This window comes from Chionomys nivalis, chromosome 8 (genome assembly GCF_950005125.1).
Source record: "Chionomys nivalis chromosome 8, mChiNiv1.1, whole genome shotgun sequence".
Lineage (NCBI taxonomy): Eukaryota > Metazoa > Chordata > Mammalia > Rodentia > Cricetidae > Chionomys > Chionomys nivalis.
The window spans coordinates 96915443-96938130 of record NC_080093.1 but is presented as its reverse complement, the minus strand read 5'-3'; the positions used below and the strand labels follow the sequence as shown (position 1 = coordinate 96938130).

The 22688-nt window shown below is 39.9% G+C and overlaps 1 protein-coding gene across 1 annotated transcript in view; it reads left to right on the top strand.

Moving 5' to 3' along the window:
* The window catches only part of LOC130880000 (phosphatidylinositol 3,4,5-trisphosphate 3-phosphatase TPTE2-like), an 84753-nt gene that overhangs the window by 42119 nt on the left and 19946 nt on the right, over positions 1-22688 (top strand). Inside the window, exons 10-14 of the mRNA XM_057778805.1 lie at positions 14267-14327; positions 15085-15166; positions 15287-15375; positions 19347-19408; positions 20915-20995. Of these exons, the coding sequence (XP_057634788.1) occupies positions 14267-14327; positions 15085-15166; positions 15287-15375; positions 19347-19408; positions 20915-20995 (375 nt within the window). The remainder of the gene's footprint in view (positions 1-14266; positions 14328-15084; positions 15167-15286; positions 15376-19346; positions 19409-20914; positions 20996-22688) is intronic.

The window sequence follows — 22688 nt, the reverse complement described above, 5'->3', positions numbered from 1 at the left end:
CAGTAAAAGATATAATTACATAGTACCAATTCATTAGGAATGGCAACTACAAATAAAAACAATACCAACAATGATGTAAAAGAAGACTCGTGAATTATTGGCAGGAATCTAAACTTTTACAATCATTTTAGAAAACCCTATGAAAGTGCCTAAGAAATGCAAAATAGAATAACAATGAGTTCAGGTAATCTCAGCAGTAGGTATTTCAACTAAAAAAATGAATTCAGTGTATCAGAGTCTGTCTGCCCTGCTGTGTTTACTGCAACATTGTTCTTAAACAACAAAGGAAATGGTTGTTTCCATGAACAAAAGAGTGAGTGATGAAAACAATACAATTGGATACTAGCTAGCCATAAAAAGAGTGAAATCCTGTCTTTTCAATTATACAAATAGAACTTGGAATATCGTTTTAAATGAGTAAGGCAGGCACCAAAAGACAAATGATGCTCTCACGGGAGTTGATAGCATCATGGTGTTTGCCAGAGACTGAGGAGAGAAAGCAGGAAGGATCACAAAGGAAAGGTTGGCCAATGGGTGGGCAGGAGTAGGATGCTCTGTGAATGTTTGTGCTGAAGAAATGACAATGTTCAATGAGGTAGATGTGTTTGGCCTAACTTAAATATTTCACTATGGATCAAGCTAATCATATTCCATTAATATGTCTAACTTTTATGTTTTGATTCATGAGTAAAAGTTAAATTTAGCTAGTTAAAAGTGTCCTTGGGGTCTGGTGAGTTAAAGAAACAGCATTTTCCAGACACCACAGTGAAGATGCGTGTATAAACTCAGAGACTGTGACAACATACACAGATCTCCACAGACTCAAGCCAATGCAAAGGAAGGGATGTGGGCATAAATTCCCAACACTGGCCAAGATTCTGGGAAAAGGAATTATCAGTTTACTTCAAGTGACAGTGGATATATCAGTCACACTCTCAGGCATGCCCTGTGCTCTGAGAAGCTGGCCAACACAAACCAGAATTCATGTTTTCTAGTAGCTTTTCTCTTTTGTCTTTGATTTTTTAAAAATAGGAACTGGAAACATGACTGCTCTTCCAGAGGTCCTGAGTTCAATTACCAGCAACCACATCATAGCTCACAGCCATCTGTAACCGAATCTGATGCCCTGTTCTGGCATGTGGTTAAACATGCAGTCAGAACACTGTATACATAACAAATAAATAAATCTTTATAAAAAATGGAAATGTACCTGTTCCGGGGGACCCATCAGAGTGGTTGAACCTTCATCTGGCGATGGATGGAGATAGAGACAGAGACCCACACTGGAACACCGGACTGAGTTCCCAAGGTCCAAATGAGGAGCAGAAGGAGGGAGAACATGAGCAAGAAAGTCAAGACCGCAAGGGGTGTGCCCACCCACTGAGACAGTGGGGCTGATCTAATGGTAGCTCACCAAGGCCAGCTGGACTGGGACTGAAAATGCATGGGATAAAAACGGACTCACTGAATATGGTGGACAATGAGGGCTGCTGAGAAGCCAAGGACAATGGCACTGGGTTTTGATCCTACTGCATGTACTGGCTTTGTGGGAGCCTAGTCTGTTTGGATGCTCACCTTCCTAGACCTGGATGGAGGGAGGAGGACCTTGGACTTCCCACAGGGCAGGGAACCCTGACTGCTCTTTGGACTGGAGAGGGAGAGGGAGGGGAGTGGGGGAGTGAGGAATGGGGGAGGGGGAGGGGGAGGGAAAGGGAGGCGGGGAGGAGGCGGAAATTTTTAATTTTAAAAAAAATTTAATAAAAAAATGGAAATGTAGAACATGAAGTTGGGTAGGTAGGAAAGGGGGAGGATCTAGATGGAGTTGGAGGGTGGAAAAGTATACAATAAAATATATACTGTATGAATTTATGAAAAATAAATAAAATGTCATTAGGTCACTCATGAGTATATCCATATTTATACCTTCTTGTATATTTATTAAAGTATACATTAACTTGAATTGATCTTAAATTATGTACACCTTATCAAGGAATTAAGCCTTACTTAATGTTGGCACAGCGAGCAGGCCGCCACTCTGTTGTAATATGGAGCGGTGGGGCTGCGTCCCCAGCACCTGGCCACCCACATGGCTTTACCCGAAATAATTACATGGAAACTGTATTCTTTTGAACACTGCCTGACCCATTAGTTCCAGCCTCTTATTGGCTAGCTCTTACATATTGATCTAACCCATTTCTAATATTCTGTGTAGCACCATGAGCTGGCTTACCAGGAAAAATCTTAACCTGCATCTGTCTGGAGTGAGAGAATCATAGCGACTTTTGTTCTGTTTACCCCACACACCTAAGGGTTGGCCTATCAAATGGGCCTAGGCAGTTTCTTTATTAATTAACCAATGAAAGCAACATATTAGAAAGAAATCATTCCCACATCAACTTAACTCCTTTTTGTCAGTATCCTAACATACTAGATATAATCTTCATTTTGAATCATGTCATCATTATTTCCTCAATTTCACATAAGTGGAATTATATTGTACATTTTGACTGAATTTTTATTTTCAGAATAAATTATTCATATTCACCCAATATTGTTATGTATAACAGTAATTCTTTTAAAAGAAAATAACATCAGCATTTATCACTGTATAGAAAATACTGTCAATTACATAAAGAAAGCATACACTTATATACCACTGGACAAAGTCAGTGAATACACTATACAAAATTCATACTGTAAGAATTTCAAAAATATAAACAAGTATAGCTGTTTTACATACAAATTGGCCATTCAGATCATTTTCTCACAAACTCATAGTCATTATTGTTGAGATCTCATTGAGTACTTATCAAAAGATATAAAAAATTGTCAAAATTTACCAAAAAATAACATTCAAACAACTAATAAAATACAATTCCTGTCAATAGAAATAGGAAAATATTTTTAAAGGTTTTCTGAGAAGACATTTGGTTAAATGCACCAGAATGAGATGTTCTCCTTTTAGTCACAGATAAGCTCTTGTCTGTGAGGTTTTTATTGTTTCTAGAGAAAATTGTAGCCACGTGAGCATGTTTATTCTTGTTCTCGTTTAGCTCATGCTTAGGCATTCGTGTTGGTGAGACTGTATGTGTATAGCTTCCAACACTCCTAGGAGAGACAATCTCCTAGCAAACTTCTTCAGTGATTCCTGAACCTTAGGTACAGAAGTTGTATTGTTGATGTGTCGGTTTGGACTGTGCACCACCATTTAGCATTTTGATTCATTGTGTTTTTCTGTAATGATCTCCATGTGTTGTTCAAAGTGATGTTTCCTTGAAAAGAGGTGAGGGCTACACTTATCTCTGGGTATAAGGACAAGCATTGGTAATGTAGTTAGGGATTCAGTTGGTTTAGTAAAGTGGCAGCTGTATGTTCTCCTCCAAGACCCACAGCTTCACTAACCCTGACTAGTTGGCTAGGTTTCCTTCTTGTTGAGAGGGTCTCACGTCTAATTGGAGAGCCATTGGCTGTCATCAAGGTGTGGGTGCCACTATTGCACTGTTAAGGTTCTCGTGCCATGCTGACCACAGGATGATTGAGTAGGACGGTTGGTTGCTTTTCTCCTACGGAAGCTGGTGCAGCACATTCTGGTCACCATGAAAGCTAGTCATCAGGGATGAGCCTTTTAGGTCACTATATCATATGAATTTCAATATGTGAATTTGAAAATAATTAAGTTTAGACTAATAAATATGTTTTGTGTTCATCTACAAGCAATAAATATAAAAATATCAGTGATGCTTGTTCGGTCATATTTAATTCACCTATAAAAATTGCCATAATTAAGATTTATGGGTAACACATTGTAGCACAAATAATAAAAACTCAGAGACAGATATTGGGGTTCAAACTGGAGATCAGAAAAGCAAAACAGCCAAGCCACTAGAGAGCTCTTACCTCAATGAATCTTCAGACTGAAAGAGAATGAGTTCCTGTCTCATCCCACCTTATATTCCTCTTTGGTGCTGAGACTAGAGGTGTGCAACAACACCACCTGGCCTCTGTGGCTGGCTAACTAGTGTGGCTGCTGGGATTAAAGGGTGTGCAGCCACTGTCTGGCCTCTGAGGCTGACTAGTGTGGCTGCTTTGCACTGACCTTTAGGCAAGCTTTATTTATTAAAATACAAATAATATGCCCATATAATAAACATATCCTTTGGTAGATATTGTTTTTCAATAGATTAAGCTGGTAAATTATAATTAATTATAGTTTGCTTAAATTGAGCAGATTGACTTTCTTTCAATAAATTTGGTCTCAATTTAACCATATTTAATATTAGCTGGATTTTTCCTAAAACAAAATCCCAGACCTTCATTTAGCTGAAAATTCAAAGCAAAAACATTGCTTAAGTGAGCTCTAAACAGTGTTTTCTATCAGTTTTGAGCTGATACCTCCTTGGGGTGTTGATTAATAGTCATCGACTTCTTTACTATTTTAATAAGCCTTCTAAAGACCATCCATTTCTATAAAATGCACAAGACATAAGCTACCAAAAAAGCCTATCTACTGTTTGAATGACTATGTGTTGGGGGAGATTGTGTGTTCATTTCTCAGCCACCCAAACTTCCATAATAATCACACAGAAACTATATTATTTAAATCACTGCTTGATCAACCATTTAAGCATGTTGCTAGCTTGCTCTACTATTGTACACTAACCCATCTCCATTAATCTGTGCATCACCACAAAGTCGTGGCCTACTGACAAGGTTTTGGTGGGCTCCAGCATGGGCGTCTGTTCCCAGTGTTGGCTACATAGCTTCTCCTCAACTCTACCTACTCTTTCTATATAGATCTTTTCCAGCCTGGATACATTCTGTTAAGCCATTGGCTGAAAGCAGCTTCTTTATTCATTAACCAATGGTATACAGAGGGGAATCCTACATCAACTGTGTACTTCATTCAGAAAGCAAACTCAAATCTAAACTGCTATTTGAGCAGCTGATGGACTTGGTAAATCAGAGAGCACCGGTAGTCGCATGCTCCATAGCAACTGTGCATCTTGTACAGGATGTCATTTTAACTCAAGGGTAACTAATAAAAAAATGATATCTGTGGATGGTAGCCTTGTGGTCACCTTAATCCTTAAAAAAGGGGGGGGGGATGTTCAGGATGGGTTGGCATATTGGAGGGGATGCCTGAAGTTATCCAGGCAGAGAGTGAGCCTCTCAATGAAAGAAGAATGAAAACTGGGTGCAGATTGACTTTGTCAATGTTGTAATAGGAGCGGCGGGGCTGCGTCCCACCGCTCAGCTCCCGGCCACCCAGCTAGCTTTACCCGAAATAATTACACGGAAACTATTCTTTTGAACACTGCTTGGCCCATTAGTTCTAGCATCTTATTGGCTAATTCTCACATCTTTGATTAACCCATTTCTAATATTCTGTGTAGCACCATGAGCTGGCTTACCAGGAAAGATCTTAACCTGCATCTGTCTGGAGTGAGAGAATCATGGTGACTGCCTAACTCAGCTTCTTTCTCCCAGCATTCTGTTCTGTTTACTCTGCCTATCTAAATTCTACCCTATCAGAGGCCAAGCAGTTTCTTTATTAATTAACCAATGAAAGCAACAGATAGAAAGATGATCCTCCTCCATCATTTCCCCTTTTTCTGTTTAAACAAAAAAGAAGGCTTTCCTTATAACATAGTAAAATTACATATAACAAAACAGTTATCAAGCAAGAATTACAGTTATAATATTTATATCTATTTTATCTTTTATCATAACTAAGGAAAACTACAACTATGTATCCATTCTTCAACTCCATCAAAGACTCCAGAAGGATATAATATTACCTAAGCAAACAAGAAATCCAAAACTCTAGAAATGACAGAGACATCTCACTGCCTGGACAGTCACCCAAAGTTCCTCTGTACTGTTGGGGCATCCGTCTTCGGCCTTCAGGCCCATAGTATCCAGCAGACATTTCCATGAAGCAGGAAATTCCAAAGACAGTTCAGTCACTTTCTGCTGTGTCTTGCAGAATGTCTCACAGACTCTTTCATGAGTCAGGAACCCCGAAAGATCATCTCACCTTTAGGCAAGTTCAGCAGTCCTCTTTCTGCAGGTTCTTTGTTTCCAGTTCATGCATCAGTCCAGGCAAAAGCAGTTTCGTGCCCAAATGGCTATCAAACTCCATAAGGAGTCTCTTCAATGCCCATCTTCCTCTTGAAGTAGATTGGTGCTGCCAGGAGCAGACGTGTCTCATTGTCATGAAAAGTCCTAAGTTATTAAAACATTTAAATGCCATATTCTGCAGTCTTTGAAAGATATGAAGAATGCCTATCTAACTGAAATATATCTCTATATATCTAGAAAATCTAACTAACTTGACTACAAATTTGACTATTATAGATGATTATCCATTAACAACCTATATTTTCTAATTGTACATTACATTTTTAAATGAACTACACAATCACAATACCTTAATAAAGATCAGAAATACATTTACATATAACAAAATTGACCTTAAAATCATACCAATGCAAATTATTCATATCTATATCATATCCCCCTTTAAATGTAAAAGAACATTTATAAACAATATTTGGGAATATGGGCGCAGTTTTTTCTCTCCAAACTGCTTTGTACTGAATGGGGGCACTGTTATTCAGGTCTTTCATGGTGTAACCTGTGTGCCAGGTTCATCTCAGTGGGCAGTTGAGTGAAACAATTTTTTGAGGGTGTTCACAGTAACCTTTCAGGAGGGCGTGGTCTATCACACCATATTGGGATAGAAGCAATACAGGGTCTCATCCTCTGTGAAAACAAAAGAAGACCCTCTCCAAAGCATCATGTCCTTAGACCCAAATTCTGAAGTCATACCCTTATGATATCCATTCTGGTTCGACTTGGCAGCCCATATAATGAAATGTCTCTCAGTACTTAGCTCCTTCACAGTCAAAAAATTTAAAGAAAACACAATGTACATAATCCAGACTCTCTGTGAATTTTCCATTGTTAAGTGGCTTATTTTTCTTTATTTCTTTTAATCTACAACTATCTGTACTCTGTCTCTTTAAAGACTTTACCCTTTTTTTTTAACCATTAACTTTATTCTCTATATTTTTTTTCTTCTCTCTCTCTCAAGCCTATGTACACTCATCCAACACTGTGGTCCTTTATGTCTGAATCTGTTTTATTTTTAATCTATTAGATTTTTTAAAAATATCAATCCAAGTTCCCACTCCCTCCCTTCCTCCCATTCCCTCCACACACCCTCCCATCCCACCCCCATCCAATCCTAAGAGAGGGTAAGGCACTTTGCTTTGTAGAAGGTCCAGGGCCCTCCCTACTGTATCTAGGCTGAGCAAGGTATACATCCAAAGAGAATGGGTTCCCAAAAAGCCAGTACATGCAGTAAGGATAAATCCTGGTGCCACTGCAAGTGGCCCCTCAGTCTGCCCCAGCCATACAACTGTCAACCACATTCAGATGGACTAGTTTGGTCTTATGCTTGTTCCTTCCCAGTCCAGCTGGAGTTGATGAGCTCCCATTAGCTCAGGTAAACTGTTTCAGTGGGTGAACCCATCATAGTCTTGACCTCTTTGCTCATATTCTCATTCTTCCCACTCTTCAACAGGACTTTGGGAGCTCAGTCCAGTGCTCCAATGTGGTTGTCTGCCTCTGTTTCCATCAGTTGTTGGATGAAGGTTCTTTGGTGATATTTAAGATATTCATCAGTCTGATTACAGGGCAAATCAATCTTGGGGCACCTCTCCTCTGTTGCTTAGGGTCTTAGCTGGAGTCAACCTTGTGGATTCCTGGGAATTTCTCTAGAGCTAGGTTTCTGGTAACTCCATAATGGCTCCCTCAATCAAGAGACCTCTTTCCTTGCTCTCATCTCTGTTCTTCCTCCATCTTGACTATCCCATTCCCTCAAGTTCTCTTCACCCCTTCCCTTCTCCTCTCTTCTTCTCCTTCCACCCTCTTTTCTCCTCCCACCTCCATGCTCCCAATTTTGTCAGATGATTTTTTCTGATTCCAGTTTCCAGGAGGATCTATATATGTTTTTCTTTGGGTTCTTCTTATTACTTAGCTTCTAGGATCATGAACTATAATCTCAATGTCCTTTATTTATAGCTAGTATTCACTTTTGAGTGAGTACATACCATATTCATCTTTTTGGGTATGGTTACCTCATTCAGGATAGTGTTTTCTATTTCCATCCAGTTGCGTGCAAAATTCAAAATGTCATTGTTTTTTACCACTGAGTAGAACTCTAATGTGTAAATGTGTCACACCTTCTTTATCCATTCTTCAGTTGAGGAGCACCTAGGTTGTTTCCAGGTTCTGGCTATTACAAATAATGCTTCTATGAACATAATTGAACAAATGCTTTTGTAGTATGATAGGGCATCTCTTGGGTATATTCCCAAGAGCGGTATTGCTGTATCCTGATGTAGGTTGATTCCCAATTTTCTGAGAAACTGTGGGTCTCTGCACCTACCTCTGTCAGTTGCTGGATGAAGCCTCTCTATTGATAATTGGGTCAGGCATCAATCTGGTCACAGGAGACAGCCAGTTCAGGCTACTTATCCACTATCACTAGGAGTGTACAGTGGGGTCCTCACCGTAGACTCCTGGGAGATTCCTCTGTGCCAGGCTTCCATCCATCTCTGAAATGCCCCCCCCAGCAGTCTCCATCAGTGCCCCTGCTATGTGATTGTTCATGTTCCCATCCCTAACTGCCCTTAGCACACTCATAAAATCTCTTTGATTTCCCCTTCCCAGGGAGATCTGGGTGTCCCCAATGAATCCTCTGTTACCCAGTCTCTCTGGGTCTATGAATTATCCTTTATTTTACAGCTAATATCCAATTATGAGTGATTATATACCATGTTTGTCTTTCTTAGTCTGAGTTACCTCACTCAAGATGATTTTTTTCTAGTTCCATCCATTTGCCTTCGCATTTCCTAGTATCCTTGTTTTTAACAGCTGATTTAATATTCCATTGTGTAAATGTATCACATTCTCTTTATCCACTCCTCAGTTGAGGGACAACATCTAGGTTGTTTTCAGGTTCTGGCTATTACAAATAAAGCTGAGCAAATGTCCTTGTGGTATTATTGATCATTCTTTGGGTATATGCCCCAGAGTGGTCTTGTGGTAGGTTGTTTTCCAGTTTTCTAAGAAACCACCACACTGACTTCCAAATTCTTTGTACAAGTTTGTGCTCCCTCCAACACAGAAGGAGTGTTCCCCTTGTCCCATATCCTCTTCAGTATGAGCTGTGGCTTGTGTTTTTGATCTTAGCCATTCTGACAGGTATAAGATGGAATTTTCAGAGTCGTTTTGATTTACATTTCCCTTATGACTAAAGATGTCGAACATTTCTTAAAGTGTTTCTCAGCCATTTGAGATTTTCTTTGAGAATTTTCTGTTTAGATCTGTACCCCATTTATAATTGGATCATTTGGTTTATTGGTATCTAATTTCTTGAGTTCTCTATATCTGTAGATAATTATATCATTATTTCTCTAGATAAGTTATGTTTGCTTGGGTGGTGTTGGAGGCTGTGCAGGTCCAACACAGATAATTATTTCCCTTAACTGAACTGGAACAGAGTCATGAGGAATATTCAGACACAGCTTACACAGTCATGATGGAAGGGCATCTCAGGGTCTTTTCTCCTGACGATCTCCCGAAGATCTCCCTTGTTTATTCTCCAAACAGCTTATATATCATCACATAAATTGAGCAGGAAAACACATTAGGCTGTCTCCTAGGTAACCAACCAGGTGAATGGCCTTTTGTCACATCCGCATTCTCCCTTTATGCTAGCTGTCATATAGGCCTGAATTAGCATCTCTATAAGATATCCTCCAAATTACCAAGAAAGAAGCACCAAACATCCTGACCACCAGGTTCAGCCAACACCTCTCCTCAGGAGATCCACATTTATAACAAAAGTGAAAGGAGCACTATTGTTAGACAGAGACAGCTTGTCTGCCGACAGGGCAGTCAGCTCATCTCAGCAGGATCTCTGTCCGAAGTCTCCCTGCAGAGATGCGAGTTGCAGGTCCGGATCAGGTTCCTCTCCATGGGCTGGGTTACTGATTCTTCCTGGAGCTCTTCTCAGTCCGTTCCTTCTGCTGGACAGTTGTCAGCTAAGCTGTCCTCAGGTCCTTTGTCCTTCTGCTGAGTGCATCAAATCAGTTGCTCTGGAAGCCATCTGGCTTGATTTTCATCCTGTGAGAAAACACAGACATGCCCTCGACCCCATATTAGGATAGGATCAGGTCCTTTCCAAATCCCAGTGCAAGGATCCTTCCACCTTGCTTTAGCAAATGTGGTTTTTGTACTATTATGCCGCAGTCTGTCCGCGGCTGATCACTCATGGACATCTGTTTAGCGTAAACAATGCATGATTTAAGGCATCGTGTGGCATCTTAGGATACAACTCCCCTGTCTTTATTTTTTGGAGTTGTGTTTTCAAGGAGCTATGTGCATGCTCCACAATTCCTTGTCCTTGAGGATTATATGGAATACCAGTCTTGTGAATAATATTCCACTGAGTACAAAATCTTTGAGAAGCTTTGTTAACATATCCGGACCCATTGTCCGTCTTTATTGCCTTTAGGGTTCCCATGCATGAAAAGCATTTTAAGCAATGAGTTATTACATGCTTGGCAGCTTCCCCAGTTTGTGCTGTGGCCAATCCTGAATACGAATCCTGAATATGTATCAATTTTCACATGCACATATCTCAGTTTTCCAAACTCAGTAGTGTGAGTTACATTCATTTGCCATATATGGTTAGGAAGCAGTCCTCGGGGATTTACCCCCAAATGAGGCACAGGTAGATATTGTGGTATTGTGGGCATCTTTCACATTGTTTAACAATTTGTAAAGCAGCTTCTCTGGTCAGCTTAAATTGTTTTTTTTAAAACTTAAGCTGTTTTGATGGTGCAAAGCATGTGACTGCTGTACAAGTTCAACCTGAGATATAGCAATTATTTTTGTAAATTCGTCAGTTAGAGCATTACCTTCAGCTAATGGACCAGGAAGACTTGAATGAGCTCTGATATGTCCCACAAAACATGGTAACTTTCTACATTGTATGCCTTTCTGAATCTGTTGAAATATTTTAACTTGTTCATTACTAGTTCCTATATATGACACAGTTTCCAAGATTTGTAATGCCTCATAAATATACCAGCTATCAGCATATAGATTAAAAGCCTTATTATCAAAATTTTTAAATATCAGAACTACAGCTCGCAGCTCAACTATTTGAGCTGAAGCTGGTTCTGTCCGTATCACGTGTCCTTTGTTATTGACTACATAAGCAGCTTTTCCATTAGATGAGCCATCAGTGAAAAACAACAAAGCATCCTTTAAGGGATTCTTTGCTACTATTTTAGGAAAAATGAATGAATGCTGTTGAGTAAAATCCTTAAGATCAGTTTTTGACACTGAATAAAGTGTAAAGGAATTAAAAATGCATCTGGAACCTAAGCATGTATGCAGCATCTTTTTCTTTTTTTCAAGACAGCATTTGTCTGTAGCTTTTGGACCTGTTCCACTAGCTTTTATAGGCCATGCGAGCCTCGAACTCACAGAGATTTGCCTGTCTCTGCCTCCTAGGTACTGGGAATAAAGGCATGCACCATCACCACCTGGCTGCATGTGTCTTTTCCATGTAGAACTGGCTATTGGCTATTATTATGTCTATGTATACACTGTGTATTTGCTGCAACATATACTTCATAGGATCATGTGTTTGAATATTTGTTCTCCAGCTGATGGTGCTATTATGGACAACTTTGGAACCTTTATTACTTGGTGCCTTGCAGAAGGAAGAGGATCAAAGGATCAAGATTTGGGGGCTTGATAACCTACCCACCTCCTGCCCACTCTCTTTGAAGAACCACACTTAATGCCATGCTTCTGTACATGGACAATAAGCCAAAACAAACAAACAAAACCCCTTTCTCCCTAAGGCTGTTTCTTGTCAGGTATTTGGTCACAACAATGAAAAAAGAACTAATTCAGAAAATTGGTACCAATAAGTGGGTCACAAAGCTATAATAAACATGAGCAACCTTAACTTTTATTTGCTATGTAATTTTATCCAAAATTTTGTATTTTTATTTATGCAATAATTATAAATATTTAGTAGAAAAGATATGACAAATTCTATTTTGTTAAAAAGATTTCACATTTAAAAAAAATCTATAAGACCCAAAGCATTAGGCCACAATTATTGTGTTTTTGTAAAAGAGCAATTTTATGTGGTGGGGAAAGAATTTTCCATAATTGAAGTTCTTCATATTTAGGTAAATGAAATAACCCAAACTCAAGGTTATTCTTTTTTCTTTTAATAAACAATTTCTGTAACATGAAAAGAAATTTACTACAAGCTTTCTTTGGTAGACATGCACTCCTAAATTAAAATAATGATATATCTGGAAGATGTAAGATAATGTAAACTTTCTATGCAATTTCTAGCCATGTGATTAAAAAGCAATTTTAATATCTCTCTCTCTCTCTCTCTCTCTCTCTCTCTCTCTCTCTCTCTCTCTCTCTTTTGTCTGCATTAAATGTTCTGCTATCCTGAGGTACATTCCTTTGTATCTGGAAGAGAACCTCCAGTAAAGTCTGTCCCTATCGAAGGCCAGTCATCATCTTTAACTTCCTCATAAAACTTTTATTACACCCCTTTCACTTGTCAGTATGCTACCAGAAAGACAAGCATATTTAGCAGAGGACAAATTCATGGGTCCTGTAAGGAAAGAAAATCAAGATAGCAATCTTCTTTGATGTGGAAATAGCAAATGCAATAGAGGGAAAAAATAGTCAAAAGTCCAAATAATTTATAAAAACAGAAGCCAGATTTGTATTCTACATCAGTGCAGTCTTGTTTGGAAACCTCTGCTCTTAGAGTAAAGATTTGACAACTAGAGTGATTTATCAGTAAAGCCATGTCAACACAATTAGAAATCATCAAGACTGGACTACTGCCTGAAGGGCAGCACCTATATGATAAAGATGAAACATAAAGATGGCTCATCACAACCTCTTTGAAGCTTGAATCCTACTATCTTCTTTCATTTGTGGTCTATAATGTGATGACCAACAAAAAACAGCAAGACCCTCAAAATTTAGAATGTTGTATTATGTGGCAATCTAAAACATTTAAACCAATGAAATAGTTTAACTTACTTGAAATGCACAGAAGTATTTCCAAAGGCTTAGTAAAGTCCAGTTATGTGGTGTGTGATACAAATAAAGTGGAATCTAACATTATGCCTCATTACAATATTAAAAAAATTTTTTTGAGATAAGGTTTCTCTGTGACAGCCGTAGCCATGCTGGAACTAGCTGTGTAAACCAGGCTGGCCTCGCGAGTGCTGGGATTAAAGGCATGAGCCACCACCGCCCAGTTACAATATTTTTAAATTAAAAGTCCCCTACAGAAACACTATGTGTAAACATGGGTAAGATAATCCCAGGTTTGTTTTGTGGAACCTTTCGAAAGAGCTAATGTCTTCAGGGTGAAGTTTTCCTTCTAATATCTTCTGTAGAGCTGTATTTGTAGATAGATAATATTTATGTTTGGCTTTGTCACAGATGACTTTCTTCCTCTATCTATTGTGATTGATAGTTTTGTGGTGTATGGTAGTAGTCTGGGCTGTCATCTATGTCTCTTAGAGTTTGTAGAACATTCATCCAGGCCCTTCTGGCTTTTCAAGTCTCCTTTGAAAAGTCAGGTATTGTTCTAATAGATCTGGTTTTATATGTTACTTGGTCTTTTTTCCTTACAACTTTTAATATTCTTTCTTGTTCTGTACTCTGTACATTTAGGTTTTTTATTCTCATGTATCATGGAGAATTTCTTTTATGGTCACATTGTAACCACTCTCAGGAAGGAGAGATATTGAGCATGTGACTAGGATATAAAGCCTCAATACTTTCTCCCAGTAACCTACTTCCCGCAATAAACTCAGCCTCCTAAAGTCCCACAACTTTCCCGAGTTACACCACCAGCTCTGGGACCCATTGCTCAAACATGTGAGCTTATAAGGGGCATTCAATTCATGTTATAGAAGAGGCTAATATAAGTACCCCAGCCTTCTTTGCTGGTGGAATACATATGATATAAAAATCTTTGGAGCCTCATATTCAGGGAATTTTCTAGAAGATGCCAATGAGAAGCAGGTAAAATAATAGTAGCCATTTTTGGTTACTCCTAGGTGTTCCCTACTTACTTCTGTATGGCACTGGATATGTAACGTTTGTGTCTGTCTTTCTTTAGGAGGTTGTGCGGTTCCTTGACACCAAGCATCCAGACCACTATCAAGTCTACAATCTCTGCAGTATGTATACGGCTCACTTTTCTGTTTCTGTGGATAGAGAACAGATTAGTTTTGCTGACTCCTCTCCTACATTTTATTTATTTATAAGTATTTAGTGGCAGAGAGTCAGAGCAAAACTTCCCATCTGGTATTGGCTTCATGTTGTAGGAACATTAGCACAAAGCACCCTGGGAGGGAGGCAGAGGTGAGCCTAAAAGGGCGGAACAGGCAGAGCCGAGATGAACCATGTTCTTAAGTTCAGAAAATCTTTAGTTCCTTCTAGGTTACATTAAAGGTGTAAACATTAGCAAGTCTGCACTCTAACCTACGTGGAATAGTTTGTTATAAAGAGAGAGCCCTGGGTTAAGACAAAAACAAAAAGGCAACCCTTTGGAAATATTATACCTCAGTTTACCACCCTGTCCCTGGTGGTTTGTTCAATGCCTGTAAATTAATGACCATTTTCAGGAGCCAACATCTCCACCAGCTATATTTGTCTCTGTTCTGTGGTTTCTAACACCCACCACGATGTACTGAGAAGGCACTAGAAAGCTAAAGTTGAAGCCGCCTTTACAACTAGAGTTTAGTGTCTGAGATGAAATATCACCAAACTTTTTTTTCTTTTTTGCAACTCTGAAAAGATTGTTTTTAGAACAAACAGAAGACGCCTCTTGAAGATAGATAAGAAATTTTCTATTTGAGACTTTAAATCCATTTATAATTTTATTGTTTGCTATGTGACCAGGTATAGATGTATGACATATATTATTTATTTTAGGCGAGAGGGCTTATGACCCTAAGCACTTCCACTACAGGGTCCGCAGAATCATGATTGATGATCACAATGTCCCCTTGCTTGAGTAAGTTTTACTCCATGTTGACTATCAGAAAAGGGCTAAACACCTTGGGTTCAGTGTTTTCAAAAAATGATTATTTTGGCAAATTTTTAATTGAATGAAAAATCTCATTTTTGAATTCAGGGAAATGCTGTTGTTCTCGAAGGAAGTGAATGATTGGCTGGCTCAGCATCCTGAAAATGTTGTGGCAATTCACTGCAAGGGAGGAAAAGGTAACGCTGCCTTTCTTTCATTTCCTTTCTTGAAAAGAAACGTGCATGAGAGCTACTGTTGTTAATCTTATTAATCATTAACACTTTAAACGTGCATGAGAGCTACTGTTGTTAATCTTATTAACCATTAACACTTAAAATACTGGCCTCATAGCAGAAGGAATGCAAGAAGAAAGGGAAGAAAATAGTGGGAGGGAATAAAGGACAACGAGAGGGAAGGAAAGGAAAAGAGTTAAAGAAGGTTGGGAATATTTTCCCCTGCTTACTAGATCTTTGGATTATTTTATCCTTAACTTGACAATGTAAGTCTGTTAAAATACCAATGATGTTTTATCTTTAGAGTAGAATAACACATTATTTAAGGCTATTTTTCTGTTTAACTGGCATATTATATATATTTATGATATGCATTATATGTTTGTAGTTACATTTCTGTGGAGTGGCTGAATGCAACTAATTAACATATGTATCACTTTATCATATTATTTTATTGTGATTAACATGCTTTTCCCTGATGACTGGTGGCGGTGAGCATTTTTATATAACTTGATCACACGTATGTTTTCTTTTGGAAATACCTTTGAACTCTTCCTTTGTGTTGGGTTTATTATTATTGCTGTTATTTGTTTAGAAAGGTTTTTGTGTCTTGTTTTGGAATTGTTTGTTTGTTTCTTTTCCTTGAGACAAAGTTTGTATAACTTTGTCCACAACCCAGCCAGTCCTTGTAGTACCTATGTATTCCAGGCAGGCCTCCAACTCATGATCCTCCTGTTTCCTTCCAAATACTGAGATCACAGGCATGACTCCTAACCGTGTTGCTGGTTTATTTTAGAAAAGATGTGCTCTTCTTTTATTTAATTTTATTTTTTTAAAAAATAGAAAACAAGCCGCCTTCTTTCATTTTACATGCCAATCCCAGTTCCCACTCCCTCCCCTCCTATTCCCTCTGCCTTTCCCACCCCCTCTCCACTCCTCAGAGATAATAAGGCACTTTCTCTCCCTACCATATCTAGGCTGAGCTAGGTATCCATCCAAAGAGAATGGGTTCCAAAAAGTCAGTACTAGCAGTAGGGATGTGCTGTTAAATAGCACAGTATTAAACAGTATCAAAAACCCCCTAGCGAGTTATTGTTATTCCTATTTTAGTGCGTCTCTCAGCCATCATCAGAGAAGATTCTTTATGCTATAGACGGTGGTTATTATAGGGAATCATGGATATCACACTGTCTCTTCCCAGGGCTCAGGGATCAGTGTAGAAGAGGGAAGGGAAAGACTGTAAGAGTCAGGGGCAGTGGACAGCTCTAAGGAAATAGACAAAATCCCAGAAGAGAGGTGGGAGGTGGGTACAAAGTTCCACATTAACTAAGGAACTATTGGCAATTGATACCTCTTTGGAGATGTAGTGTCAGCCTTCGTAGCGGTATGTCCTGTGGAGGTCATTTATGCCTCCCCAGAGGCCACCCCTCCAAGGACAAATGGGCAGCATGGGCTGTATGGGTTTTCCTTTTTATTTTTGAGATTTTATCTCAGTTCTATTTCTCCTTTCCCTGTCCTACCACAAACCTTCACATTTATCCCTCCCCACTCTACTTTAAACTCATGGCCTCTTTTTCATCAGTTGTTATTACATGCAGATGTGTATGTGTATATGCATATGTGTTCCCAAATATAACCTGCTGAGTCCATATAATGTTGCTTGTATGTATGTGTGTTCTGCCCAGGGAAGGTCCTGCTCTTCTGCTCTGAGCTTTGTATAGGGTTGAGACCTTTGGGCTTTTCCACCCAGTTTGCCATGTTCATTGGTATCCTTCGTTCAGCTCACATTTGGGCACTCATGTTGGCAAGACTTTATGGGTATAGCTTCTGATGTCACTAGGAGACATTCCCATACAAAACCCTTGTTCCTCTGGTTCTTACAATCTTCCTATCCCCTCTTCAACGATGTGCACTGAGCCTTAGGTATGGGACTCTTTTGTCTCCACAATTCTGTATTTTGATTGGCTGTACTTTTCTGTAATGACATCTTGTACAGCAGAATTTTTATCTTATTGTTAAGTAAAATCAATTGATAAATTTTTAAAAAGATGAGCTGGGAAGAGAGCTCACTCATTGAAGCACTTTTCATGTAAACACAATGACCTGAATTTTGATCTTAGAAACATATTCAAAAGCCAGCGTGCATGTAAGCAGCATGTGCTAGACAGACAGATGTTCTCGACTTGATAATAAGCTAGTATAGCAAATCAGTGATCTTCAGCACCTTTAAGTCCTTATCTTAAATAATAAGGTAGAGAACAAAAGAGGACGACGTCCTGTGTGCCCACATGCACAAGTACCCACACATCTCATACACACACCACACCACATACCCCCACACACTCACATATACACTGCATACACACATACACACATATTCACACAAACCACATACACTCTCTCATCCCAAACACATACCACACACATATACACACACCACTCACACACCACATGCACTCACATACAACACACACACACAGCATACACACACTCACACACACACCCTACACACCACACACATACATACACACACTCAAATATCACAAACACATACACACATACCACATAGACATTGCTCACACACCACATACACAGCTGTCACAAAATCAAGCAAGTGCTCCCTGAACAAATTTCCTAGGACTCTCAGCCCTTCTCAAGTTCCTAGTTGGTGGAGATAACTCACACAAATCAGTACAGAAAAGATGATCTCAGAGAGATCTAAACAGCCACTTAGCCCTAAACAGTGGGGACAGTGAATATTGGTGGCTATCAGTGAGCTGAACCCTGTAGGCTCCTCCAAAACTAAACCATTTAGCAAATTAATAAGCCAAAGTACTTTTCCAGATAATTGGGCCCAGCATGGAGTCAATTCATCTTCACCAAAACCCAAACTCAATCCCCTTTTTATTCACACAACAAAGCAATCAATCAACGCTACCATTGCTGTATACTAAAGCATTACCTAGCCACTGCTCGGATGTCCTGGAGTGCTAACCATTGACTCAGCTAGCCCCTAGCAGCAGTCAAGCTGACACCACTTCTATTGAGATATTTAACGAGATACTCTCCATCCCTGAGATAGACGGCAGTGACTCTTGGGGTCAGGTTCTTTCTCTTTGATGACTCTGCCATACTGCTACTGTTTTTGAGGATCCTGCCATTTACCATTTCACTGAAGACCCAAGGTACAGAAATTGGCACAAGGAAGCAGGTTTGTGCAGTCTTCCTTGAAGAGGGCAAAATTGAATATCTGACTCAAATCTTTATCTCAACTTCCAAGACAAAATGAGACAGTTGTGCAAGAAAATACTGTGTGTGTGTGTGTGTGTGTGTGTGTGTGTGTGTGTGTGTGTGTGTGTGTAAATTCTGGGCCATTAGCATCAGAGCTGGAATGACTTTGAGAGCAGTCTGTACTGCATGAGTCTGCGGGTAATTTTAATTAATTAAGAACTTTTAAATGGAAAGATTAATGGGCATTGCAAATGCTAGATGGTATTGTGGGTGTTTTGTTTCTATCGATTACAAAAGCCAGGTCTGTAAGCAGTGCTTTAGTATTGGATTTCCAACAGAGTTGATTGTCTTTACCATACGGCAATGTCAGCACTGAGACTGAAGAAAAGTCCACAGTACGACGCTGAGTTCCGAGTGCTCCCAGTGGCCCTCCACCTTATTTTTGAGACAGGGTCTCTCACTAGCTAACCGTTTTGGCTACTCTGACACTGGCCAACAGATCTCTGAATTCTGACTCCACCCAGTGCTGGCGTCAAGGTTGATATGAACATGACAGCTTTTTACATGGCTTCTATGATCTGCATTCAAACCCTGAATCTTTTCTTATCAAGAATTAAGCCATCTTCCCAGGTCTATGGAATGAGTTCTTAAGTTGAACACTACTGTGAACAATGATTCTTTAAATAGCCTTCTCTTCTTTCTAGGAAGAACAGGAACCATGGTGTGTGCCTGCCTCATTGCCAGTGAAGTCGTTTTAAAGGCAAAGGTATGAAGAGGCATCCGCTCTGCTGTGGACAGAACCCACTTACTCTGGAGCATCACTGTGTTATGATGATTCTTTGAGCCGTGGCTCATAGAAGTTAAACTGGAGAGGTGTTTTTCAGAAACATGTGGCTTTGGTGCTCCCTTGTTTATTAATTGGTAATTGACCTGTCTCTTGCACTGGGCCAGGAGTAGGCTGAGGTCAAAGAGACAATTTTAGGAAAGCACAACACTCGAGTAAATATCTCTCCTTAGGCAAAGTCCATGTGTGGGAGATATCTGACCTCACTAGCAATGTCTGAGGACAGAAGTTATGCTCTTTCCAGATACTTAAAAATACATTTTTTTCTTTTTACATTTATTATTTGTGTGTGTGTGTGTGTGTGTGTGTGTGTGTGTGTGTGTGTGTGTTGGTTCTCTTTTTCCACTGTGTGGGTTCTGGACTTCAAACTCAAGTTATCAGTTTTGGCAGCAAGCTCCTTTACCTGCTGAACCATCTTGCTTGTCCTGTTTTCACATTTTGAAACAGAATTCTGTCATTTGCCTTCAGGGGCTTGCTGGGAGTTTAGCACATACAAGCTCTGTTTATCTCTCCTGTAGTCTGTAGAGGAGGATCTTTGACTTATAAACATATCAACTTTCAGAATCCCACCACCCTTTCTGTTTTTATAACCGACACACAGGTTTTGAAAATGAGTGTTTTATCCTGATTTCCTGTAGTCCCTGGAGGCTGTGGGTGATGCCATGCCTGCCCTAGGACTATGTCAGCTGGTTTAGTGCCTGGGGGCCAAGGGAATAGGTGAAAGGAAGAAAAGGTGTCCGGAGACAGTTTCTTAAATTACAAATTAATAATTAATAAATGATAAAATCAACTTAATGGAGGGCTAGGAAGATGGTTCAGTTGGTGCAGGGCCTGTTGTACAAGCATAAGGACCTGAGTTCAGAACCCTAGCACCCACATAAAAACGTGGTAGCATGTACCTGTCCATAACTCCATGATGGATGTGTACGGAACTAGAGAGAGGTGGCTCTCACTGGAGCTCACTGGACATCTCCATTGGAGAGAGTGGGGAGATGGACCTGTGGGTGAAGACCAGAGATTCCTAGCACATACGTGAAAAGCCATGCACACACAGTGCATGTGTCTCCTGAAACTTCAACACGGGAGGGGCTGCAGAGGTGCTTGCTGGCTTGCCAGTCTAGTTGAATGAGTGAGCTCCAGGTTCAGTGGTACCCTGAATTAACCTACCTGGTTCCCTGACTGGTGTGTGGCTCAATTTCCTTGTTTCTAAAATGGAAAGTAGAAGGGTTGGACCAGATGCTCCAGCCTTTCCATGTGTTTATGAGTCTTCAGTCTAAAGACGTCCCTGATGTGGCTTTCTATCTGGGCTCTTTGGCACAGCCTCTACCCAGAGATGGCCAGCTTAAGGAAGTCAGACTCCAGGAATTCCTGGATTAGGAGAACAAAGAGTGCAGCTAAACCATCGCTGTGTCGTCCTCTTTCCTGTAGGAAAGTCTTTACTTTTTCGGGGAGCGGCGAACAGATAAAACCACCAGCTCTAAGTTTCAAGGAATAGAGACCCCTTCTCAGGTAAAATCTCTGTTTTGGGAGTTCTACAGGAGGGCAAGAGGCCTCAACACTTGTCATTAGCTTCATGTCCCACCCTCCAAGTCAGATGACCAGTTGTTGACGGTGCTCAGGTGCCCTGGGCCAGGCTGAGAGCCCAACCTCAGATGCCAGATCTGTGATCTACCCAGAATGTTCTACTTCACATTTTATGTTGCTTAATTTCTCAGAGTTAAGGAATTGATTTGCCCTTCCAGAGTAGAAGGGTTCTGACATATAACCATCATATAAAATCTCCTGCCACTCAATTTCCTGACACATATTCAGACACATGAATAAACCAGTCCCTAAGGAACATCACAGGAACTGTTTCTGTATGACTCGTGTGAGTGTCTGTGTGTGCCTGTGTCTGTGTGTCTCTCTGTGTGTGCCTGTGTCTGTGTGTCTCTGTGTGTGTGTATCTGTGAATATGTATTGTAAGGGGGTAAGAGGCAGAGAGAGAGGAAATACTATATTTTAAAAAAGATAGAGCCTGGCAGTGGTGGCACATGTCTTTAATCCTAACACTTGGGAGGCAAAAGCATGCAGATCTTTGACTTTGAGGTCTTCCTGGTCTACATATTTAGTTCCAGGATAGTCATGGCTACACAGACAATCCCCATCTCAAAAAAAACAATACAGCAAACAGAATGAAAAGAAGAAATAAGTACTTTAGAAAACATTACTCTGAGTCAGCCATGGTGGCTCATGCCTATAATCTTAGAGTGAGGCAGGAAGATTGCACTTTTGAGGTGAGCCTACATAAAACCTTATATCAGAATATATTTATTACATATCAGATAAGATTGTGTGTCATATATACGTGTTTGTGCATCGAAATGTCACACTTAATTCTATAAACTAACCACTGTAAAGTATATGCTATTTACTTTTATTCTTTAAGAAACAGTTTATTATGGAATTTTCCAAATACAGGGGACTAATGAGAACTGATAGTGCAGTGTATGTGATGTCGCAGGTTAAAGATGGAGAGGTTTGTCTGGTTCAGTTTAGGTTCACGGTCAACTGGTCCCTTTTCTTTGTCCCTGAGGGAGGCAGTACATGAGGAAGACAAACCATAAAACTCAATTTCCAAACTATAGCACATACACAGAAATGGAGTTGACCACTTTATAGTCATCACACCACGTCAGCCCACCAGCACTCACACCACGTCAGCCGTGCTCCTAAACCCAGTACCAGTCTTCATACCTTCTTTCCTGACAGATTGTTTTATCCCACAGTTATTTCAGCATGACATCTGATATAAAGACTCTCTTAAAAATCCCTTAATATCTGTGAAACATGGTGGCACATGAAAGTACTCAGAAGGCAAAGATGGGTAGATCTCTATGCATCCAAGAAGGCCAGCCCAGGCCACATGGAGAATTCCAGGATAGCCAGGGCCACACAGAGGGACACTGCCTCAAAGCAAAAAAACAAAAAAACAAAAAAACAAAAAAAAACTTCCACAATATCATTTATCAAGGTTACCAGTGCAAGGACTCAACTATGGGTTTGAGAGGTATTGGCAAGGTCATGGAATAGAGTGTCCAGTGTTGAGTTCTGGTGACCTCAGCAGTTGGGTAGTGGTACTTATACACCATCACGTTCTATGACTTGTGGACCACTCTACTGGCTACATGACTGTTGCAAGGAGAGACGGTCTGCTTGTTTA